The sequence below is a fragment of the Rhodnius prolixus genome, unplaced genomic scaffold (genome assembly GCF_049639745.1).
Source record: "Rhodnius prolixus isolate KJV_2025 unplaced genomic scaffold, Rpr scaffold_10, whole genome shotgun sequence".
In the NCBI taxonomy this organism is placed as follows: Eukaryota; Metazoa; Arthropoda; class Insecta; order Hemiptera; family Reduviidae; genus Rhodnius; species Rhodnius prolixus.
The window spans coordinates 11,106,011-11,132,729 of record NW_027411615.1 but is presented as its reverse complement, the minus strand read 5'-3'; the positions used below and the strand labels follow the sequence as shown (position 1 = coordinate 11,132,729).

Genomic DNA, 26,719 nt, shown 5'->3' with positions numbered 1-26,719 from the left:
CTATGCCATCTAGCGGCATTGGTTAGAACTATTAGAGAAGAGTAGTTTAAACTGTTGCCGCAAGATGGCACAAGACTCCACTTTAGGCTTTTTTATCTCACAAAGAAAATAGATTTTTTTTTTAAACTTTTATTTATATTTATAGTAATATTATTTATTTATTATATAATAACTTTTGAAACTTATTGCTTTGATGAAGTAAAACTGTAAGAATTTCATAAAAAAAGTTATCTAAATTGTAAAACTACTTACGCTGCCATTTACTTACCTGCAAAAGCTATATACGAGGTGTGTTCAAAAAGTAACGGGAATTTTCGTTTTTTGAAAAAAATATTTATTTATTCATCTACATTAATATTGTCGCCTTCAAAGTAGTCCCCTTCGCATACAATACACTTGTGCCAGCGCTTTTTCCAATCCTCGAAACACTTCTGAAACTCGATCTTTGTGATAGCTTTCAGCTCTTTCAGCGATTCGCTTTTAATGTCATCTATGCTTGTAAAACGACGGCCTTTTAATGTTCTCTTTATGTTTGGAAATAGAAAAAAGTCACATGGAGCCATGTCTGGCGAATATGGAGGCTGGGGCATCGTTAAAGTTTTGTTTTTGGCCAAAAATTCACGAACAAGCAATGAAGTGTGAGCAGGTGCATTATCGTGGTGCAAAATCCATGAATTGTTTTGCCACAAATCCGGGCGTTTTTTTCGGATTGCTTCACGCAAACGGCGTTGAACTTGTAGGTAGTACTCCTTATTGATTGTTTGACCTTGTGGCAAGAATTCATGATGCACTATGCCATTAAAATCGAAGAACACAGTGAGCATAACCTTCACATTCGACCGCACTTGTCGAGCCTTTTTCGGTCTTGGCGATCCAGAATGCCTCCACTGGGACGATTGAGCCTTAGTTTCGACATCATATCCGTAAACCCATGTTTCGTCACCTGTTATAACACGTTTCAGTAGATCCGCATCGTTGTCGACTTCATTGAGTGACTCATGAGCAACTTCCATTCTCCGCTGTTTTTGTTCGAAATTCAACAATTTTGGAACAAATTTTGCTGCCACACGTTTCATACCCAAAACATCCGAAAAAATTTCATGGCATGAGCCAATTGATATGGCAACATCATCAGCGACTTCTCTGATTGTGATTCGGCGATCGTTCATAACCATTTCTTTCACTTTTTTCACGTTTTCATCGGTTGTTGATGTGCTTGGACGTCCAGGTCGTTCGTCATCTTCAACGTTTTCGCGGCCATCTTGGAAACGCTTATACCACTCGTAAATCCTTGTTTTACTCATAGCAGACTCACCATATGCCTTTATTAACATTTCACACACTTTATTACACTTTATTTCATTTTTTACGCAAAATTTAATACAAATTCTTTGATCCATTTTTTTTAACAAACAAAAATCGCCAAGCTCGAAAAACACGTCTAACCTTAACGGCTGCCACTTAAGAAGTAAACAATGAATATTACTGAAAATTTTATCGTACTTCAGGGGCATGTGTACCAACATAATAAAAAAAAAAATTTTACAATCAAACTCTCCAAACCCGCGAAATTTAAAAATTCCCGTTACTTTTTGAACACACCTCGTACTACTCTTGCTTTAGGAAAAATGATAACACATTGTTGCACCTTAATTTCACCCGTTCAAAAATAGGAAGAACTGTCCGAATAAAATTATAAATCTCATCACATATACATATTTGCTTATAAAGCTTTATTTAAAATGGATGGTTTCAAATTGAATTTTAAAAATTCATTTATTGCGAACCTCATAGAATATTTATTTAACAGTACTTTCATTCAAAAAGTTGACGATTCCTAAATGGTAGATGGACGTTAAGCTCCGCCTGAAAAATTAGGCGATTAGTTGCCTATACTCAAAACTTTAATGTACCAGTTATTATTTTATTTAATAAATTATTTATTCACTCAATATTGGTATAGTAAAGAAATCACATACTATTGAAACTTCTAAATCAACTACCAATTAGGTTTATACAGGAACGGAAGCACATACTTTACTGTATTAACATTTTTTCTAACAAATAAAGTAGGTACACAAACAGATCATCCACTTATAAATGAACGCTTTTATACCACTAAACGACACCTGCCCCTCTATACCAGTTATTTAAGTTTAATTATACTTTGTATAGGCAAAAATTTATTTATAAATAAGCGATCTTGCATTGAAACTAATTCTTTTTATCTATTACCTTAATAAGTTATTGAAGTCAGGCTAACCGTACTAATAGCATCAACTTGGCCTAATTCGTACTTGCTTATTAACGCTGCATGAGAGAATATGAAGGTGGATAAGAATCTAATTGATCACAAATGGTAGCATTGATTTTAAAAAGTTCTTTTTGCTGTGTATAGAATTAATAATTAACAAAAGTAGTAGGAAATAGATGAGGAATTTGCATCTGTCTACTGTCGAGCTTCGGCGATCATCGCAGTAGATCTATTAGTGTTTTCGAGGAATAGTGTTATGTACTAGACATTTCATCGAACCCGATATTCTCAAATTTTTTTCACCCACAAAAATCTTCGACGGCTCAGTTCTCACCTCCCTTGCAATATTGTTCTAAACAAGGAATATTTATCGTTTTTCTTGTTGCAATCTTCTGCTTTTACTGTGAACTTATGTTCCTTAATTATTTACAAGAATTTCATTGTCAGAAATCCTTCCATTTTGTTCACTTAGGTAATTAATAAAAAATACTCATTTATTCCTTTTTTTTCTGCTTTGAAAAATTAAAACCATAGTGTTTGAAATTATTTATTTGCTAGTTTTCCTGTTCTTTTTTTCCAAATAAATTGGTTACAATTATTGAGGAAACAATAAAATTAACAATTATATTATATTATAAAACATTCAATAAAAGATCTCTGTGCCAATGTTTTATTATTAAGTAAATATCCTGCGAATGCCTCATTCATTGGTAAAAAACAAAAATAAATAAAATTAAATTAAACTTAAAATTACAAATATTAATTACAGAAATTTAAATAAATCATCATAAAATTATGTACATTATTCTCTTTAAAAATGTACAAACAAAATAAAAAATGGTAAGAATTATATATAAACTGGGGATATATTTTCTTCTTTTAAAAAAATTAAAGAACACACTATCACACTGAATGTTTGTGAAACCAGTTTTGTTTGGTGATACAATTATTGCACAAATATGGGAAACATCTTACTTTATTTTAATTTTGAAATAAAAACATATAGTATAGTAAATATAATGTAATAGTTTGACACTTTTTAAAAGTTTAAGGTCCTCGTTTATTATTTGTATAAATGTTACATTTGTAAACAAGCTACTTCTACAGTCTCTAAAACCTCTATACTCTTTTTTTTATCTACTTTAATCTTTGGCTATTATTAAGAATAATCATTTAAACTTTAATAATAATTATTATTGTAACTAAAATGTTTGATAACTATTTTATTATTTTAATTATTCACCTAAAAACACCACACTGGAAATAAAATTTGTGTGCATTATAACAAGTGTTCTATAATACTACTTAACTAGAAATAATTATTTTTGTATTTAATACGATTTATCAGAACTATTAGGTTTAATACTAACTACTTTAACTTCTCTGATGGAAGTGAAATATCTATTTAACTATTACTGATAACATGACTTCTTTGGCTACAATCTATATTACATAAATTTAAAAAGGGCTAATACAAAGAAACTATCTTTAATGTCATTCTACCGGACAATATTTACTTCAGCAACGTTTTCTACTATATTTTGGGGGAATTAACTTGTAAGTTCTTTTTGTCTTTGTCAAACATACATTTATATTTATTAATGAGTAGATTATGTGCCCAAATTTATGAAAATTCACTTAAAACCTAAAAAATTCAGTTTGTTTTATTTTATAAATAAAATAAAGAAGAATAACGTAACTCTTCTTATAAATATTAACAATTAACAACTTCTCAAAATTAAAAAAAATTAACTTTGAAGTACACACCAATTTTTTTTTTTTTTTTGCTGTTCCTAGTTTGCTTATTAAAATTTTTGTTCCGAGCATTTAAAAAGTTGTCTGAATTAAAAAAAAAAAAAAGGAGATAGCTGTAATGGAAATGAGTTAGGTCATCAACACTGTCTATCTCCGGACTGCGAGCTGTAAGAAGCTCATAGAATAAGAAAAATGTAAGGATTGGCAGGTGTATTGGAACACAGGATTGCGCAAACCAGTTCGCTGACCACTGACCTAATACCTTCCTTGTATAAGTTTATTATTATTATCATCATCTGAGAAGAATGCTTCTGTATTATGATATTTCTTTTTGTAACGAGTGTGATCCCGATTTAAGATTAGCAAACACTATAATAATTTGATACTCAAGCAGAACACATTACTTCTTTTTTTAAAAAAATTAAAAAGCATAGTATGATCATTATCCAAAGACGTAGCTTCTCTTTCGCAGAGGTACATTCTTGTTGAAGTAGTATTGAGATGAGAGAAGTTATCTGATAATTTCCTCGATTGTGCCAAACGAATGTTTGATCCACTCGTCAGATTTAGGAAGGTCGTGGTTCACCTCTACTCATTGAAAGACGATAACTGCTATTAAGGCAGTAATCAAACAGCACGATTGAGAAATCAGCATCCACTCATAACTGGAATGGACGGCATGGAATAGCTAATTTGAAAGGGATTGGATAAAAAAGATGGTCCACTTGTAAGTTCAACATATCAATGTTTCCTAAGATTACCAAATATATCGAATACATTTTATCAAAGATCCAAGGTGTATTTGCTGTAGAGAAACAAAGAAATGGTTACTTCGGATGTGACTTCAAAGTTACAAAACTGATTAAAGAATTGAACCAATAAAATTATAAATTCTATTAAAAATAAAAAATAAAACCTACATGGTATATATTTTTTGTTCAGAGTTTCCAATATTAATCAATATTTACTTAATATATAATTAAAATATATTATAAATTGCTAATACAGAATGTTTATTCTTGATCTGCTGTTCATTCCATACACATAAAAAACATTTTTGAAAAATAATACGGTTGTATTCAATTATAATTTGGTGTAGTTTTTACAAATCTGTACTTTTTTACAACCTTTTTTTTTCTTGTAACATTTCGTGAGAATGGTAGTAAATTATCATCGGATATCATCTTGCGATATAATCGTATATTACATGTATTTTTATAAATTTATCCATTTAATTTATTAGGCACATTAACAAATAAGACTCACAACAAATGAGAATTTAGTAATTATCATTTTAAATATAATACACGATAATTATATACAATCTTATTTATTTTACATATGACTTTACACATTTTCATAACAATGACTAGAAGAATCGGCAAGTCGTAACCTGTCTATTTGTTCTTGTGTTTCTCTAACTCTTGCTTCAACTTGTAATCTTTCTCGCCTTAATTGGGCAACTTTCTCTTTTAGATTGGTATTTTCATCTAAAGTGAGGCAAAAAAATAAAATGATAAAAGTTAAAAAAAAGTAGATATTTCTAATTCCAGTTTTTACAATTTACAAAAGAAAGAATACACACAAAGATATTAAATTATTTTTATGTATCGTTGCCGTCAAAAGACATCTTAAAATACATAATAAACAATTTTTTTTTTTCACTTTGACGTTCTAAAGCACCTTTGTTTTAAAAAATTAAGCTTATTAATTGCAAAAATAAAACATCAATTAATAGCGTTTTAATTTTTGGTTGAATTATAGTTAAATAGCAAATAAGCTTTATGCTATACGATAGTTAAGCTCCTTCCTTAAATGATCAACCAATATTTAGCTTATCAACAAACTTGGTGATGATTGCTTAATACAATCTAGTTTATAGTTCCTAGTTTAAATGTAGCAATTGATGGTCCCTTAGTTTACTTCTGAGTAGTTAAAAATAAAGAACTCCATTGCATTCAGAATTTTGACAAGAAATCAAGGGATAATATATTTCTTCTTCAAGGAAAGATTCCTAAATTAAAAGAATGCCTATGTTTCTTTATTTCCAAAACTAAGATCATTTCAAAATTTATTTGTTAATGTAGATTTTTAACAGATTTTTCTTTGAATAATTACAATTGAAAAACCTTAGCAGATAAACATTCGGTAGTCCCTTTTGAAGAGAGTGAAATAACTCAATCATAAAATTTTCACCTCAACATTGCGAAAAGCAAGGGAAACAGCGCATTCTATTGCACAGATTCCCTAAAAACGTTCCAGGTTTGAGAAGTATAAAAAGAATCCAATATTTTGTTATTTTATCCTCAACGAGAGGGGTTATGATATTATTGTACTAAAGATACTTCTAATTTTCCAATTAGATATTCAAAACCAATTTTGACAATTTCAATTTGTGCAGCTTCCTTCAGATGATATCTATAAATAACCAGCACCAAAGTAAATTAGAAGTTAATTTGCCAAGTGCTAAAGATAAAAATAAGAAGATTACTAATGATTTGCAAGAAAACCATTTCTATTTATCGAATTTGCAAAAAAACGACGGTCTTTCTAAGTTCTAAAAGAAGAAGAAGAAGGAAATACTTTAAATAGTTTGCGAAGATATAGACCTAGAAGAACTAAAACCAAAAAACACCATTGATATCATGCTGAAACCCTTAGAAAATTCTAAGAAACGAATAAAATAGCTTATAGCAATATTACTTATTTATTTAATACAGAGTGTACGTTTAATATAAAAAACAACCATGCAAATATTTTAAATTTTTTTAATTATTAATAAATTATTGTTTACTCTATGTAACTAATAATAAGTATAAATGTTCAAGGAGAAACAATAGTTGAAATATGGCTAGTAGTTCACAAAAAATATATAACTGAATAGTAATAACGAAACTATTGCACAAAGTCTCACACAGCGTATGAGACTATCATCAGGATATTATTAAATATTTATTTGATTAAATTACAGAGGCTCTCTGGCCATATAATTTTCATCAAGGTGAATTTCTTGTACGAGTTGAGATAAAATAGAGTAGCAAGGCCTTAAAAATGATATTTTGGCCAGTATTTTATTCCCAAGAACTTAGAACTAAAACTATTCAAAAAACAAGAAGCGAGCGCCATGAAAAATACAACTGATAGTAGTCAACAGTAAACTGTCAACAATGGGGTTGGAGAAATCTTTTTCTTACCAGGAGAACTGGTAAGACGTTTCTAATTAGATTGATTCTGGCAGCGATTCGATCCCAAAATCACAGCCTTAGCTCTTGCATCGTCCAGAATAAATCCATTTATCCAGACTGAGCCACAACAATGCGTGGCTGGGTACAGCTAGTTTTTAATGTAATTTTACTAAATATTATCAAACGATATTTTATTTATGAATAATATCTATAACTATAACTAATTATTCGTTAACAACTAAGGAACTAAGGTTTCTTAATAATTACATTTTTTTACTTTATAAAACGTAATATGTACTGAATTACATAGTTGACCTAACGATACTACACATATGTTATGGCTAAGCACCACACTCTGCTCACTCTTCGCTCCTCCTATCTTAAGAACGGTTGATTGTATTAAAAATTGCATACAACTAAATTTATAGAGAATTTTATGCTCTACAACTTTTGTAATAACTTTAAAAGTCATTTAGAGCAAAAGAAACAAGATATTAATAAAAAACCGATTTTGTTTCCTTTCACCACTGATTTCCGATGACGCGCGCACGAAGTCCTAAAAGACTTTTGAGCCATCTTATAAAATGCCAAAACAAAGATTTATACAAATTTATGTTTATAGCTTATTATGTTTCATTGCAAGTATAAACCCTAATTTGACAGGGCTATCTCTAAATTTGTTAATATAGAAGAATATTATTAAAGGCAGGAGCTATAAATTGTTCTATCTACTCCTGTGGCTCTATTCTCGCATTTTTCTTTGCTTCAAAAGCGCTTACGACCAGTACGTTTTAATATAATTTTATTTAAGAATTTCAGCTGATATTTCATGTGACTGCACTACTAGCCATTTAACCATTGAATCATTAAATTGTTAAATTGCTATTTAAATACTATAAGCTATATTATATTTAGCACAACTGTAACATTAAATATAAAGAAAGTATATTGAAAAATAAAAATTACATACTTCTTAGAGCATCTGTAGACATGTTTTCGACGCCGTAATCCTTCTCAGATTCTTTTCTCATCAAAGTTTTTTGAAGTTTACCAAACGTATTACTACCAGCATAAACTTTTCTTTTAACTGGCTCACTTTGTGGGCAATATTTTGAATTTATAGCAATTTTATTTCCAAGATCAAAAGATTTAAATGGAACCAATGGTGGTTTAATAGGAATATCATTTCTCAAAAAAAGTTTTCTGTTTGGACTTCCATCTTGTTGTTCATTTATTGCTCTCTCTTGCCAAACGGTCAATGTATTTCTTGGTATGTTTCTGTGTACGCCATTCATTTGAGACATTTTTGGAGATAAATTGATTGGACTGTATTCACCATTACGTATTATATCAACACCTTTGGTATTTTTAAAATGTTCTTTATCCCCTGCAGTGCATCCATTTGGTTTATATTGTGTTCTTGAGTTATGAGTCGGTGTACGATGGCGTGGACTGAAAGCAAATGTATTTCTGTAAAGATTGTCATTTCTATCTGTGAATTGTGTATTGTCGACAGGAATTTGATTATTTACATAATCATGTTCTATGCAATATGCATTCTGTGGTAGAGTATTGTTTGGTTTTGGCGGTGATGTTTGAACAGCATTTGTTGGAGTCTTTGATCTGTTACAATTTTTCTTTTTCAATTTCAAAGTATCACCATTTTTATCGTTTCTTTTTGAATCAGAATTTCTAATAATAATTTTTTCTAATGTTTTCGATATTGTTTTAAATATACCTTCATCGTTTTCTATCTTCGGTATTGGATTATTATTTATTGTTTCTTCTAATAAATTAATTTGTGAATTAATAACACTTTCATCTGGAAATTTATTTGGTAAAAATATTGGTTCTGTGTTTGGTAAAATTGCTGATTTGGTGCTCAGTGTAGGTGACATGTACTCAGCACGATATGGTTTTACATGGAAATCTTCTAAAATATGTTCAGCTTCTTGTATTAATTGTCGATATTTTATGTCACCTTCCTTATCAATACTGTTATTTTCTATACGGACGGGATTTCTCGGGGGTACATTTGGCGGGTTAATGGCGTTATATCCAGTCAACGAGTTTGATCTCTTTTTATATAAAGGTATTTCATTTTTAGATACATTTCTGTCTTCAATACTAGTTCTTTTTTCTATTAAATTGCAATTAGAATTAATTAATTTTGAAACATGCGGATTTTTTAAATATTTTCCATTGTACTCATGAGTTCCATTTCTTCTTAGTGAAACTGGCGTACCATCAGCACTTCTTGTGCCACTGCGTTGATTGTGGATTAGACGTTCCATTAATACTCTATTCAAATTAATGTGCCTTCCTTGTTCAACATTCTTTCTGTCAACCACTTCATTTGATGGAGACGGCCTTGGCAAACGGGCTGTATTAGGTATAATTTGGGGCAATGGAGATGATGGCAGATCTTTTGTTATGCATTCAATTGAGGCTGGTTTTCTTTCTCTTGATGGTTGTCTGTATTTTTTCCTGTATCTCCTGGGGGTTATGTCAGATAATTCTTCTCTCTGACGACAGCTGGTTCTTCTAACTCTTCTGCTATTTAGACTGGACCCTCTTGAAGATGGTGCACTTCCATCACCTCCACTGGATCTTTGCCTTCGTGTTCTAGAGCACTGCTTTTTGCAAGCTTCCGGAGTGTGGTTTGCACTCACGTAAGTGCAATGACCTTTGTTTAATATTTTATCTGTAACAAACAAAAAAAAAGAAAAAAATTAAAACAAAAACTACCCATTATGTTTTGAAAACGAGTGTCGCCACACAGTTCTCAAACAAAGAAGAAGAGAAGAAACACAGAAAACAACAAATCAGAAAGAGGCAAAGATCTTGAAACTGGATCAAGATATGAAAGCATCATTAAAGAGAAAACTTGATTCCATTTGTTTGTTTGTTTTTGATTGGCATGCCAATACCTGGGAATTCAGTATCAGAATTAGCTAACTCTGCTATAGATCCAGTGTCAATAAAATCAAGATCGTCTTGTTGTTCACTGGCATGGAGACTGGAATTATCTGCACAAAAGGACCAGCATATTTCTGGCACCATCAATTTAATTTTAAATCAATAAACTATCATACAACTATAAACATAGCCAAAACCTTACCATTGTAATCATGCTGTTCTTCACAATCGGTTGGATCACTATCGCTGAGTATATCCGTTTCTTTTTCATACACATAACTCTCATCATATTTTCCAAGCATTTCATTCAATGTTACATCGTCATCGGAGAAATCACTTGTATTACCGTGGTGATTATCATCAGAGCCTGAACTAGGTGCGGAAGATGAGGATGAAGTATCTGGTCGAGTATGGCGGCATGGTCTATTTGGTTGCGGAGAACAAGTGGTCACTGCATTTATTGGCCTCCTACCATTAACCAAACTGCACATTCAAAAAAAAAAAAAAAATAACATGAGCTACTGCCTTCCAAAGAGTAGTTTAGAATAAAGCAGAAAGAACAAAAACAATTGGAGAAAGATATGTATTCAATATAATGTTGCTGTAAAGAAACAAAAAGAATAACATATATTCTTGAAACCAGGATTTATCCCTAACAGTTAATAGAAATAAATGGTTTGTTTATATGCTTTTTAAGGCGAAATTCAAGTCTTCTGTTCGCTCTAAGTAAAGCTTTAAGGATTTCAAGCAAAAACACAATAAAAAAGCTGTATCGAACATAAAATTTACAACATGAATACTAAAAAAGAAATATTGGTAAAATCCAGCACTTAAGAAATTTTTGGATGCTTTAAGATAAATCCAATTTTATTTAGCAAAAATAAGTAATAATTTGCGCCGCCTGAAACATAGCCACGGCTCTTTGTGTTTTACAGCCTTGTACACACTAGAAATTATTGCAAAAATGTTTCATACGAGAGTTGGATAGAAATTTCACTTTTCTCTGAATGAAATGGGAAAGATTCATTAAATAGCTTTTGTTATTAAAAGATGGGAAAATACAGGAATCTGTTTTTATACAGATTTCAAAACTTTAAGCAATTCAAGAACGATTAATTTCGTTGAATATCAAAATTCTGCTAACTCTGACTTTGATTTGATTTTGTGCCTTATTTTAATGACCTCATTAATCTGTTAAAATGTTATGAACACAAATGGATAAAACTTGTAAGAAGTACTCACGGACTTGTAACATAAGTAGCACTACGAATCATGTTAAGATTTTTAATATCTTCGAGTTTACGATCAATTGGTTTCGGTGAAAATGGTGTCACATCATCTTTCATCCTATCCCTGTATCCACCTGAAGATAACGTACTAGAACTTCCCACGGTTGAAGAAGTTTCACCAGGTGAATAGTAATTCTTTGTTTTATCCGTCTGAAGATTAGCACCAAGCCAAGGATTAGTACGGATTCTGTTTCGTTGACGTGGGGAAGCGGATGATAGGTATGGTGATGTGCATTGCAATGAACCTCCAGTGTGCGTGGAAGATGATCCTTCGGAATCTCTTTCCGCGTTTGTTGTACTTGGAGGTAGGACATTAATGATAAAATTGTGACTCTCATCGTATGATTCAGTACGTCTATGAGCCACGCAGTTAATTGGTTGTTGAATCGCTTTGCGTTGTGACTGTAAAACAAAATCCACTTCAATTAACAAATAAATTTTTCTTCTGTGAGAAATAAATGTTTTATGTTTACTAGGAAATTAACTAACATTTCATATTTTATGATCATGAAACTTAAGCAAGATGTTGTTATTGTTAAGTTAGTTTAAACATACCTTGGGTGTACTAGCCTTATGTATAGGCGTCGGCTTAGAAGGCCTATCAGCGATATCTTCCTCAGTTGATGATTCTGGTAATCCATGTGAAGTTGGTTTCACTTTACGTTTAATAACTACCTCTTCTCTTCTTCGACGAGCTGAACTAGGAGTAGGAGGTCCTCCACTACCTGAGCCAGGCCCATTGGCATATGCAACTACATGAAGTTGCTGTTGCTGGTGAGCTCTGGATGCAGCCGTGCAAGACTGCACAGACTCGCTAGTCCCTGTATTCCCCGTAGTTGCTGGAACGTAATGCTTTCCTGAAACAATTACAATGAAGGATATTAGATATTTTTTCTTGGAGTGAAGGAAAATTTGATGAGAAAGTTTATCTTATCGCCATCTTAAGTTCTAGGAACAATTATTCTTCTAATTAGATTTTTTGTATCAAAAGATGACTACATTTTAATAAATCATCATTACTGAGAGAACACAGTACGTACTCACAGAAAATGTGATAAGTTAGATCAATCTCACTTTCCTTTAATCTGTATGTAAACTATTTTTAAAAAGAATATTTGTACCTGTCCTCAGGTTAATGTAGTATTCAGGTGGAATTGAAGCTCCCGGTGATGTTCCGTCAGTAGAATAACCAGTGGAATACGCTGATTCTGGTGAAGATAGATTAATTACTCCGTTATTAGATTTCTCCTTCGGTTCATCAGTCATTGGAGCATTGTCCACACTATACTGCGAACTCTCTTTAACAATCTTATGATCTTTGGTCTCATTTGGTTGTTCCTAAAATTTAATATTATTAATTAGTAAACATTTACTGGTAAGTAACATGATCCTGATTAAAGAGAGTTCTGTAAAAGAAAAAAATATTGTAAATATTCATCAAATTATATTAATTTTGTTGTATTAAAATAATTATTATAGAAAAAAACAAAAGTATTAAGTGAACTGAAAACTAAACATTTTTCAGAACTATTATCTAGTAATTTCTCTTACAAAAATTGTTATTTTAAAACGTTCAGAAGGAACTCAGAGTGTCTTTGAAAGCTGTGAGCTGGAGAATTCCTCCTTTCTGATTATCGGTGAAAGGTTTTTTTTAAAAAAAGTTATTTATTTAAATAATGAATTTATAACATTAGCGTTAAAGAATTATTTTGAATAAGTTCAGTTAGTGTAAATAAAATTTGCTTGAAAAATAAATATAGAAATATAACAGAATTATTTAATTGTAAACGAATTTAGCATAAATTATACAACTTTATATACCTATTTAGGACTGTGAATTAAGTATCATGTTCTACAACACCTTCATCACTAAGAATCTGAATATGCTTATTTAATATATTTACTATGAAATCTTCGTCGAACAAAACATTGAGAGCATACTCTCTTTAGCAGAATCTAGGTTCAGTCAGAATGCCTTTTAGGAAATAATTGAAATGCCTAACAGAAATTAATATTTAAAACTTTGGGCTCCACCCATACAACAGAGCGTGAAACATGTTTTATATTTGGGTATAATTTATTGAAACTGTTTAAAAGAAATTATTTTGAATAAGTTATTTAATCTGTTGCATTGTTGGCACTACAGATGCCATCAGATCGTTACTCTTAGCTACCAAGTCTTCATGATCTTATGATAGATTAATCTAAAAAATCTATGATTAAGTGAATTGAACACCATTACTAGAGAAGTTAAAAATCTTCTGAGGTCCAGTTTCTTCTCACAGAAACTTAGAAAATTCAATATGTAGACTTTTAACTTGGATCTATCTGAAGGATAGGTTATAACAAACGCTTTTCAAAGAAAAAAATTTGTTCTTTTAAGCTTTCTTAACATTACTCTCAAACACTGTGATTTACAGAAGAAGGCTTGGTGAAATTGTTGTATAAGTTATAGAGGTTGTATGTCTCCTATGACAGATCAAGGATACATTACAAGGAATAGAAAGAAACGAGCAAGGGAAGGGTTTCTAAATATGAATTTTGACAAAGCCTGATTGGAATGTTGGAATCGGCCATTACTTGAGTACTATCAACTCAAATAACTCATCCAATTTTTTTGGCCAGTTTTGATTTAAAGCTGGCACTAACTGGAATTAAATTTCAAGTTCATCAACAACACACTGTGGCAAAATACAAAATTAGCATTAAAAGATATAACTTAAAGAACAAAGAGGAATAATTTGGACAACAGTTGAAACAATAACTTACACAAAGTTTTTCGATAGTGACTGTCAGTTAATAGATTTTTAAATAATTAGATATTATCAGCTTTCCATGCAGTTTTAAGCTGAGGAATATTTTTAAATAAACATTAAAATTAAATTCTGATACTTAAAAATTAAATAATAATAAAAATGAATGGAACTACTAAAATCTTCATGACTTTTACTGTCATTTTGTCAGAATATATAGTTGATTTAAAAATATAATTAATTACTACTGTACAAAATAATTTATGCTACATTCGAATAAAGTATTAACAATATGTCAACAAATAAATAAATAAAGCATTCCCTAATCAGTTATACGAGTAAACTTAATTATACTATTATAACATGGCAATAGATTAAATAATGATATATTTTCCGAAAAAATTAAGTGATTGCATGCTTTGTGAATATTTTTGATTATTATTATTTTTTTTTTAATTTTTATTTTCATACACAAAACTACATATATTTATATGAATAATGCATCAGTACTCCCTTGTAAACTGATGTCACTTTGAAGCCACACTGCTTGATTCTGTAGAGAATTCTCAACTATAAATTATTTTCAACTTTTTAAGCATAAAGATTTAATATTTAAATTCTGTGCTCAAGCAGTGCAGACAAATTATCTGTGACAAGTGGCAAGTGAGTAGAAATTGGTTTGTTTTGCAAAAGAAAAAAAAAAAGCTGAATTATTTGGATATTGATTAAAGTAGCTTACTTTAACTTTACTTTAATGGTTGTTGAAAGATCATTGGTAATTGGTATGAGTTAATTGCGTTTATGATTATTTTTTGATAAAGTCAACAAATTCTGTTATCAAATTCCTTTCTTTTCTGAGAACTTGGAACAATTTTGGCAACAGTATTATAGAAAATTAGTATTATTAGAAATAAATAATGTAAATGTTTTATAATCATTAAAATAATATATAATTAATACTGAATAACTGCAATAATTGACAGGTTACTGACATTCACATAATTTTTTTTTATAACTTGACTTGAATCAGTCTGCATTTATAGTAAAAATGTAAACGTTTGTGCTTTGCAATGCTGTTGTCATTGGAAATGTGTAATTGTATTTACTATTTATGTAGCAATTTAACAATAAAGCCGACCCTGGCATGTGTTACTTAGTAAAAAAAATTGGATTGAAATATTGAGTTAGTTTGTTGTAGTTTAAACTTTGGTACAATTCTCAATTGTAAGAAACGATACGGTTAAAAATAATTGGTTTATTAAGTGAGAAAATTATTTCTCTCGTGTTATGAAAGGTTTTGGTAATTTACAGTTACGAGGGTCGTTTGAAAAGTCCGTGCAAAGTCAGAGAGATAGCACTACTGGCGCGTATCGAGGTTATGTTTAATTAGTAGTATCTCTTGGAAGAACACACACCAAGTTTCAGCCAGATCGGTCTTTGTGTTTGGCATTCGTTTGAATCGAGGAAGTCGAGTGATTTTCAAAAAATGGACGAAAAAGAATTTCGTGTGTTGATTAAACACTACTTTATGAAAGGCAAAACGCCTCAGGAGACTAAAGAGAAGCTTGATAAACATTATGGTGACTCTGCACCTTCGATTAGAACAGTTTATAAGTGGTTTCAAAATTTTCGGAGTGGCCATATGGGCACAAGTGACGCTGAACGTTCTGGACGCCCTGTTGAGGTTACTACTCCAGAAATCATTGATAAAATCCATGATATGGTGATGGATGACAGAAGAGTGAAGGTGCGTGAGATTGCTAGTGCTGTGGGCATCTCGAATGAACGGGTACATAATATTTTGCATCAACATTTGGACATGACAAAGCTATCCGCAAGATGGGTGCCGCGATTGCTCACGCTTGACCAAAAACGAAATCGTGTGAAGTGTTGCAAGGACGGTTTGCAGCTGTTCCAGAAGAATCCGCAGGACTTTAAGCGTCGTTTCGTCACTGTGGATGAAACATGGATACATCACTACACTCCTGAGACCAAAGAACAATCTAAAGAATGGGTTACCAAGGAGGAATCTGCGCCAAAAAAGGCGAAGACCGTTCCTTCGGCCGGAAAGATTATGGCGACTGTCTTTTGGGATTCGCAAGGAATAATCCTCAGCAGTTGTGGTCGCAAAATTAATGGAAATAGGGTTCCAACTCGTTTCACATCCCCCCTATTCTCCAGACTTGGCTCCCTCGGACTACTATTTGTTCCCCAATATGAAGAAATGGCTGGCGGGAAAAAGATTTTATTCAAACGAGGAGGTGATTGCAGAAACGAATGGCTATTTTTCAGACTTGGACAAATCCTATTATTCGGAAGGGATCAACAAATTAGAGCAGCGTTGGACGAAGTGTATAAGCCTAAAAGGAGACTATGTTGAAAAATAAAAAAGGTTTACCCCAAAAAATTAAGTAGTTTTTATTTTTGCACGGACTTTTCAAACGACCCTCGTATATTTAATTTTAATATCTCTCATCTTTCTTCTTAACAAGAAAACTGTGCCGTCTAGTGTTTTTTTGTAGTCGAATAATAACCTAAAAACAATGTGGATTATGTTCTAATCATAGTGTCTCTAAATTGAACTAAGGGCAATGGAAACATGAACAAAATCGATTTATTGGAAATATTTTTTGGTGATCTAAATAAATGAGAATCAAGTAGGGTCTTTTTTTTTTTTTTGTAACAAAATGAGTTTTTCTTTTTAAAAACTATTAAAACTAATGTTAACAAGCCCTTGGTTAGGCAAATGAATATGAGAATCTAAAATGATAAAAGAATCTAATTGTACCAGGGTCGAGCTTAATGTGCGCACTCATCCAGTGAACGTTATACTTACATAGTTGATATGAGGGCTGGTAGAGGGCGAATCTTGTAAGTTCTTGCCCTTTCCTTTCGACCTGTTCTGCTTCTTGCGTGCACGCACAATGTGCGTTTCCATCCAACACCTGAGCCTCGTGCCCAACATTTATTTGCTTCCTCTATTCGTGAGTACCAGTCTCCATTCACACACACAGTCACTTCATATACTCCTCACACTAATACTTCCACACACCTATCTCTCGCCCTCAGTTTCTTTTCTTTCTTCTGTTCCAACTCTCTCAAATACTCCTAATTACCAACTAAAGACCTAGAGGAACATGCTTTTTTTCTCTCTCTTAGTTCACCTAGCCCAATCTACTCCATTTATTTCCTCTCTTCATCATTTATTTACTCATCTCATCTCGATCTCCTGTAAAAATAAATAGGAAGTTTGTAAATTATTTAGCCTAAAATATTATTAAGCTGATACGAGGTCTGTGAATTAAGTAATGAGACTGATTTTTACCTCTCGGTAAAAGTGTTCTTGAAAAACTTCGAAAAAAGGTCATTCGTGTGAGACCAAACATCAAGAACAAGTGGGTGTTGCATCACGATAAAGCTCCTTGTTACACAGCAATTCCAATAAACGGTGTTTTTGGCCAGTAAAAACATTCCTGTGGCTCCTCAGCCTCCTTATTCGCTGACTTGAGTCCTTGTGACTTTTTTCTCTTCCCGAAGTTGAATAATCACCTCAAGGTAACTCATTTTGGGACAGTCGAAAACATTCAAACGGCTGTAACCGACCAGCTGAAGGCTATTCCAGTATCGGAGTTGGAGCACTGCTATGAGGAGTGGAAGAAACGTCTCCAGCGCTGTGTGGCTTCAGAAGGACGTTTTGAAGGTGACAATATAGAATTGTAATTCTTTTTGAACAAAAAAATCAGTCTCATTACTTAATTTACTGAACTCGTAAATTGTTATAATAATAGGTAAAAATATTTTTACCAAAATTTATAGATCTTTTCACTGTATTGGTCAGTAAGATCCTATTAAATCAATCTACAATTTTCGGGCCAATCTAAGTCAAATACTAACTGGGACCGGGCACTCCACAAAGAAAACAAAACAATATTTCTACTTGATCAGTACAACAAAGCGGACAAACAAGAATTACTTTTATAAGGCAAACAGTTCAATCTTATTGGTGCCATTTACAATCTTGGCAATCCATTTTATTATGTAAGTTAGGCGACATTCCACAGTTTAGAATATTCTTTTGCTCAAAATGTGCCAGTTCTTTACAATAAGTGTTAAGGATAGTATCACTTAATTTCTAACAAGAACTTTTTACTGAAATATTTATCTAATTTGCTATTTCCCAACTTGCGTATTGTTTAAAGTTAACTATTTTTTTTTCAAGTGTATTCGCGATGCCAAGTGTATGATTTCCTGAAACTACATAATATTTTTCATAATTAGAAAAGAGGCTAACTAAGTGGTAAGATGGTCTTGCAGAACTGCATTATTCTACAAATGTAATTGTAAGAAAACTTAAGGATGATAAAATCTATATTATACCAAACTAAATACCGTATAATTTTAAATTGATTATCGGAAACTGCTTCAAAGCGATCATGTGGAGAAACTACCTTAAATCAAATAATAGACATTTACCCTGTACATGAAGAAAACTATATCATTCAAATAAATACCTTTAAATTGAAAAATCAAACTGAATGATTAAGACATGAACTTCTGGAGTTTCATAAACGGAAGTACACAGGCACCACTTTTACTTGCACGGTTTGCTTACTGCCTTCACAATATTAAAATTTGATCGCTTCTCTTTCTGGGTAAGTTGGCACTTAAGAAGACCCATTCCCGGAGGAGGGAGAAGGAACAATAAATCTTTTATTTACCACACTGGCAGGCCAGGTACAATTCCTAACTGTAATTTGCCTGAGCGCGCTATCTTCAAATAAGTAAATTAAATTTAAATAAAATAAATTTATAATTTTGAAGCTAATATAATTCATTAGCATTTTTTATAACACTAATTTAGAACATAATAGCAATAATTTTGTATCAGTTCTAGCAAATTATATACAAAGTACAAAATAAATTTACACCTTGTTAAAGAGGGACACTTGTGGCAGGTTTCAGAGCTAGTTTTGTCTACATTATAGCCCACTGAATTTAACAAGAATCTATCGGGATCAAAACTGAAATTCGTGTCTCTTGTTCAGTCAGCAACTTCGCGTTTACTCGCACAAAATCAACAAGAATTTATGTATATTTTTTTAATCCTGTTAATTCTACGACAATTTAAGAACTTACGAAAATGGTTTCATTAACCCTTCTTCGTAAGTAAATTGCACTTTCTATACAATTGTTTGTTATGATGTATTTCTTTAATTTTGAACTTTAAACTTTATTTATAGAATGAAATTTGTAAAATAATATTGCTAGATATATTTCCGCTTGACATTACGAGGCCAGAAGGCAAAATTTAGAGTAAGTAGCTCTGTCAACTAATTCACTCGCTGGATGTTGTGGCAAATTAACTTACCATCGGTTACCTATGAGTTACCTTCCTAAATTCAAATGAACACGTTCACTGTTGGTGAAGTTTTAATGCAATAATATTGGACAACATTGATAATATTATGAGACTTGTTATTCTATAAAAATTATGTTGCAAAACGCTGATGAATTAATCCACCTTTATAAAAATGATAATATAATCATTTCTTTTTATTATTAATCGTTGAAGGGACGTGTAAAGTAAGAAGTAAATGCATTATTACGTAATTAATCTTAGGTTGTAGAGTCCAAAGTGCAATAATTAATAGTGCTGCTTGGACAATGTAGTTGGGCCAGGCATTGTAAGGCTAGCTGCGGACCTGAATGTAATTCAGTAATAGAGGACAAGTTGCTGAGGGTGTACGGGCTCTGGAAGGGAATCATTTATATCTGCCAAGGATAGCTAGTCATCACTCTTAAACGTCCTTCAATTTAGCTTCTTCTAGCTACGCGCCTCTTAATATCCTTTCTCTTTTGCTCTTAGCGCACAGGTATGAAAGCCTACTCCTTCACTTTCAGCAAAATCGGCCTTAGAGGCTTCCTCTCTTAAATTTTGTAATTTCTTTTATCTCTCCACGTCTTCTGAACCAATCCCATACCTTCTTAATTGTGTACAGCCTCCTGGGCTACAATCAATCAATATATCACCTCAACGATCTATCTTATCCCAATTTTTGGCCAGTTTTTTTTTGTAAGCAAACACCTCTGATTTTTCGTCTTACTTTTATGTGCTGTGCGAATAACATACACCACCAAAAGTAGGTGGGCTTCTACCATGGATATTCACATTTAGATAAGAAGACAGTCACAGTCTACCTGAAGCTCAAGATATCATCCTTGTCTTGGCTAGGGTGGAAAAGATAGAAGAGTTAGAGAATTGCAGAGATATTCTTTATTCGTAGATCATGACAAATTTAAAAGACGGGGCTGGTTTTTCTACCAATATATTGAATATTAAAAAAGAGTTAAAAGACCGTTTATTGTCTCTTCAATCCTTTGTAAAAAGAAGACAGTTGAATGCTGTAAATATAATAATTATCTATTAAATTAGAAGGGAAAACAAACATAAAGTAACTAAAGATAATATAAAGTATAATGGAAAAAGAGTATTAATTATCTCTCAAAGCGGTGCACATTAGTTCAGCTCGCTTTACCAACTGCACTGCAGATGTATGTGCAGTTGGACTGCTAATTACAATACCTACTCAGCTACAAATGGGACAGTAAATCGGTTTACACTGAATGTAAACTTAATCACAATTGACACTACTCTCTCAATGTTGGACTAACTTCGATCTATCTCCTATAATCAACTATAATTATTTGTGCTAAAAGTCTAGAAAGCGACTCTCTTTCGTGCGGCAAGCAATTAATAATTATTAAAAAATTGAGAAATATCTTTGCTGGTTTTTGGTTACAATCAATTAATTAAAACTCCAGTTTTGTATTTGAATAGAAATAAATAAGTAGAATTGGTATAAATTGATTTGTATAATGACTGTTGATCTAATTTTAATTTCGGTATTAATATAAATATCAGTATGGAAAGTAAATAAGTTCAGGTCGCTACGAAAGATTTTCTGCTCTTGTACCAATGTGTTAAAGAACGACTTTTCGCTCTCCTAAAATTCATCAAATATAAAGTAAATTCAAAGGTATGTACTGCTTTTTATTTATATACTTTCATGCATTCCATTTCTATGTTTTATTATTATTTTTATTATTCTTCTTTTACGATTCTTATTCATAAAGGTGTGATAGCCAATTTGTAAGAATGAATATCTCTTATTTCTTAAAAAAAAACTCGTCTGAATAAAAGTAAATTTTGTTGAGCAGGAGACATATTGGGTACTTATTGACATATTCATTCTATCAGCGCGATCAGAGTCTAAAACCGGACCAAAGTTTAACGTTCTAGGACTTCAATCTTCTATTCAGAGAGCAGTTATTGTCACAAAATGAACTCGTAAGTAAGATCAACACTCAAAGACACATATAATAAGTGCGAAGTTCTTAAAAGTGGATTCCAACCAAAGCCCGATTACTTAGTAAATACTTTGTGTTAAGTGCTTTTATCTAACTTTGCTTACTTATAACTTCTGTTCACATAACTCCAGGTTCTACATGTCTAGAATTTTATCCAAGGGTTAAATCCATGATTAATGATGGAAGTTACAAAAGTAAAGAAACCAAAAAAGTAGCTAGAATGGAACGAGTTTAATGGAAAATGGAGGCGTTATTTCAAGTTTTCTTTTGTTACTTATTTCTTAATTTTACTTCCGCTTGAAATGTAAAGAAAGATCTTTTGCAACATGATGCGATAAAACAGCAATTAAGTGCCAAACATGACATGTTATTCTTACACTTGGTCTTTACTAGCAAGCAATTTTATTTCTTATAATAACTCACTCTTTTGCGTTGACTTGTGGCCCAAAGCGATCTAAATCATCCAAGATAGAATGGACATAAGATTTTTGCGGATAATGGATTGGCGAAATACTCAAATTATTTTCTACTGATTTTAGATAATCGCATAGCTTTGTTGAGATGCACAACCATAGTGGGCATAACAAAAGAAAAAGCTACAAAAACAAAAAAGTTTCTTAAATATATTCTACTTTTGGTAAACTTCCTACTTTGGCCACATTCAAGCACAAACTGAAACAGCTCTATTGGCAGGAACTGAAATAGCGAGCCACTTTTTATTTGCTCTAGTATTACCAGTAAATTGTGTTACACTATCTATATTCCGGTAGACATTACACCTGAACCCCTTACAGATTCTTCTATGATACTGCAGTAAAACTAATGCCAATATAAAGTGCTTTATTTGATCATCTTAGAAAGGCTATTTTTTTGACTCCCTAACTTTTTAGCCTGTAAACATTGTTAGGCTATCACATTATTAACAGTTTATTTACAAGATTGATTTAAAGAATCAACACGCAAATAAATCAATGGAATAGAAAACTTAAAATTGTAAAGATGTATTGAAATAAAAAACAGTTTTTTTGAAAAGTAAATTATTAATGAATTGAACTTTGTTATGCTGTGGATATTCTCAACCTACTGAACAATCAACATTATAACATTAAAGTATGAGAAATATATTTAGACAAAAAGGCAGTGCTTTTTGCGACTGGACAGCTGCACACCTCCATTTTAGAGTCTTAAGAAAACTTTCATTCACATTAATTTCCAACAGATTATCACCTGTTCATTAATTTAACTAATATTACAAAAAAAAAATTGTAAATGACAAATTTAAACACATTTTTATAATACGAAGCGACTAGTAAAGTTTATTTCACACTTGTTGTACGTATAAATAACTCTACAAACAGAGCTTTAGCGTGCATCGTACACCTAACTTGTTGTTTATGAGCAAAAAGCTTGAATACTCTGTTCACATGAAACCAACTCTTAGCTAGACCTTTCTATTTAACCAAGTTACAAATTGTACCAATAATATTAGGCACTTAAACTAGTTTATGTAATTATCTACTAAACTTAATATGATAGGACATAAACTATTACATTTAATATTATGGTTAATGGTTGATCGAATGGTATTTGTTGTGAAACTATTTTAATGGATTTGTCATTAGATTAACATTTATAAGATGGATTGCCAAAAATGAAGTTTTTTTCTTCTCAGTATAGAATACAGGTTATGCATGGTGGTTAATACCAAACGGAGTTAAGCGCTATTTTGGTATTTCTACTGTAACCTTCAAGTTTCAAGCAAAGATTTTGTTTCAATTTCTCAGCACTTATTTATCTTAGTGTGAATGTTCAAGTTCATGTTAAACCATTCCTAACTAACTCCCCAAACATCGGACTTATTTATTATCTAAAATACAGATCATGAGAACATGTTTGTGAGATTCCTGACTGTAAAATTTAGCAGAGAAATCTAAATAACATTCGTCAAACGAAAATCTATGAGAATGACATGTCAATTCAATTATATTTAGAGCGAGATTAGGAGTAGATCTTTTAGTTTTAAGGTTTTTAATAAAACTTTTATTTTCAGATGTCACTCCTTTAGTTTAGTAAAACCAGAATGTATTCTTCCTTGCAATAACACGGGAAAAACATACACTGCTTAAACACAAGAACTTCTAAGGTAACTATGGGTGCGTTCCACTTGGCGACCACAACGACCAAAACATACTTTCAGGCGTTCCACTTGGCGACCGCGGTCGTTGTGGTCGTGGCGAAAACGTCACTAATGACGTCATTATTTTCGCCCAAACAACGACCACAACGCCCCATCTATAGAGCTGGGTCGAAGTGGGCGTTCAGAGTTGGCGCAATTTTTAAAACAAAATATGGCGACCGAAAAAATTATCTCATGTAAATGAAAGTATTATTTCATGTAAATAATAGAATGTGTTTCTCGAAAGTCTCCAAAAAATAAATAAATAAATAATTACTTATCCCTTTACACACTAAATCACTGAATAACACAAAATCATTTACCTGAGATAACTTTTAAATTCTTCATTTGAATAAAGATCAATTACTCTGATAGCTAATAATACGTGGCCTAAGTTTTCGCTTTTTATCATTGCGATTTTGTAAAATTACATTCCACTCTAATCGGAACTAGATAAAGAACTTTCTAAAGCATTATTAATAAATATCCAACTGTTGCCACAAAAGACATTTTAATTTTATTTAAACGTAAATTTTATAAATACTCCACTAAAATGTAATATAAAAAATTGAATTATATATATTCTTTTAATATAAGTCAACTTTACCAATAATTAATAAAGTTTATCATAACTGCTTATAAATGGGGTTTAAATTAAAAAATAACCTCTTCAAGCTTCTAACTTATTTTCGAGGCCGCCATATGGAATGTTTACATGAACAGTTAAAACGCCCACAGTCCGTTCCACTTGGGTTTTCGATCGCAACGCCCACAAGCAAGTGGAACGGCCAAAATCGCGGTCGTGGTCGTGGTCGTTGTGGTCGCCAAGTGGAACGCACCATATGTATCTATCTACAGGCAACACTCCATGATAGACGATCAAAATTGACGCCAAACAATAAAGGTTTTTATAATATTACGCACTAATTAAACCAATTTTTGGACTTACGAACTGTTGGGTTCAGCCAGTATTTCAGTCAAAAATTCTAAACGATACAATAAACAAATGCTACATACTACGGTCTCTTAACAGATTTACTCGGCGGTGTTCATTGGTCAGTCATTATTGGGTGGTAATTACTCTAATTATGTCATTTTTCCGGTTTACTTGTTGCGGAAACTGCACTTGCAATAGTAAATGTCGATTAGTTATTTAAAATAAATAAATAAATAAATAGTGCTTGAGACAGAATTTGTATTAAAATATCAGTTAAATTTTTGTGTTCAATTAAGTCAAAGATCGATGTCATACTCAAATAATTAACTAAAAACTAATTTTCATATTAGCACTCTGGCTCTCTGGTCTTGCATTTGACCGGAAATGGGCGAGTATTTTAATTGAATAAAGTTTTTTTTTTGGTTTAAAATGATGGTATGATTAAAGAGCTCATCGTATCTCTGACGAATTCCGGAAAGGCTAGCCTGCTGACGTTCAAGGCCATCAAGTAGTAATCACAAAGGAGTGGCCAACTGCGTAAGTGAAGTAGGCTACGAAAAGTGCAGAGTACCTTTGGTATAATTCTTGAAGTTTTTGGTTTGTTTATTCGTAGAACACTATTCAAAATGATTTATTTTTTTAGAAAAATATTTTGGGAAGGCTCAAATTCGGAGTTTAGTAAGAAGACACGACGCCACTGATTGTACTTTAAATAGAAGCAACAGCAGCAGAAAGATAAATGATCTTCTGCAATAAGTAAGAACAGTAAATAAAGAAAATGAAACAGAAATCTCCATGGAGAACGAGCCCAGATATCAGCTAGGTCTCACTGGTAAGGCAGGACAACTCTGATTGCTATTCGCTTTTCAATATAGATTCCAGATAAACAACTACCTCTAGAGGTCTAGACCAGTAGCGTCCATTGTTACCCCGTACAACTTTCATTATTTCTGGACAAAGCTACTAATACAGATAGCGTTCTCTATTTGCATTCAAAGTTATGATGCTGTAAAGTATGAAAAGAGGTTGAATCTAAAGGGGTAAACATTCCAGCACCATTTTCATAACCAATTTTATCGTCCGTGAGAGATAGTTATTATAGTTTTTCTATATCAGCAAGAATTTGTTTTTTTATATCAATCTTCTGGTCTTGGCAAAACTGTGGTACTTTGTGATGGCCAAGTCACTGCTAGTTCCTTTTTTATCTGAGATTACAATGGAACTTAAAGATAGATGAAATATTTCTTTCTGGCAAGCAAGGCGGGAGATTTAATAGTTGTTAATTGCACTAACGTGAGAAGTCGAAGAGTTACCAATCACTGAGTCCAAGTTTAGCCTGAAGAGAGAGAAGAAAGCGAGCTACTACCTGGCAAAGCGGAGAAGACTTCCCTCAAGTCTACAATGTTAAATTCTGCATTCAATCTTCAATAATTCAGAAGATCCGCTGAACATTTAGGTTATTATCCCTGCATTGCCAATCCGGAGTCAATTTGACTGCAAAAAAATAGGAATGGTCTCTGTTTCCCCACATCTCATAGCTATCCCGAAATGCTCTTAGATATGCTATCCCCACTCTCTCACCATTTGATAGTCACGAGCTGAAGACCGTGGAATTCTTAGTTTCTTTTTACAGATTAGTTTACTTGAATCATAAGAGTCATTTCGACTCCTGATTAATAATATAAGTAGATTTTCTGTTATTATCTTGACTCCAGATTATTGCCTAAATGCTTACTTGATAAATTTATATAATTTTCATGGAAAGTATCAAGGCACAAAAAAAAGCCTCTTTCTAGAATTGATTTTCTGTCCGAATCGCAGCAAAAACTTGCAGCGAATTGGGTAATTTCCAATCCGTGTCAACAGCGCACAGCAACTGAAAAAATGGTGAATGTAATTTTAAAAAAATGAAAAAGCCCCTGATCAGAAGGCAGCCTATCAGGATTCTAGAAAATACTGAAATTATTGCGATCCTAAGTTGAAGTTAATTCCTTCTGCGTGAAATGTTAAAGCCGATTTGTGGACAGCGCCAAAATTTGTTTTTTCGTTCTTAATTCCTATTCTTTCTCATCCTTTAACGCAA

The 26,719-nt window shown here is 32.1% G+C and overlaps 1 protein-coding gene across 6 annotated transcripts in view; it reads right to left on the bottom strand.

Annotated features, from left to right (window-relative positions):
- Positions 1-2,785: 2,785 nt before the first annotated feature.
- Positions 2,786-26,719, bottom strand: part of LOC141456979 (uncharacterized) — a 300,169-nt gene continuing 276,235 nt past the window's right edge. For 4 of the 6 annotated variants that reach the window (XM_074133421.1, XM_074133422.1, XM_074133423.1 and 1 more), the window contains 8 exons: positions 16,992-17,384; positions 12,524-12,740; positions 11,958-12,259; positions 11,356-11,804; positions 10,316-10,596; positions 10,125-10,223; positions 8,165-9,898; positions 2,786-5,499 (listed from right to left, as the gene is read on the bottom strand). In XM_074133421.1, the coding sequence (XP_073989522.1) occupies positions 5,357-5,499; positions 8,165-9,898; positions 10,125-10,223; positions 10,316-10,596; positions 11,356-11,804; positions 11,958-12,259; positions 12,524-12,740; positions 16,992-17,120 (3,354 nt within the window). In that variant the 5' untranslated portion in view covers positions 17,121-17,384 and the 3' untranslated portion in view covers positions 2,786-5,356. The remainder of the gene's footprint in view (positions 5,500-8,164; positions 9,899-10,124; positions 10,224-10,315; positions 10,597-11,355; positions 11,805-11,957; positions 12,260-12,523; positions 12,741-16,991; positions 17,385-26,719) is intronic. The other 2 variants (XM_074133426.1, XM_074133425.1) reach the window with 2 other exon arrangements.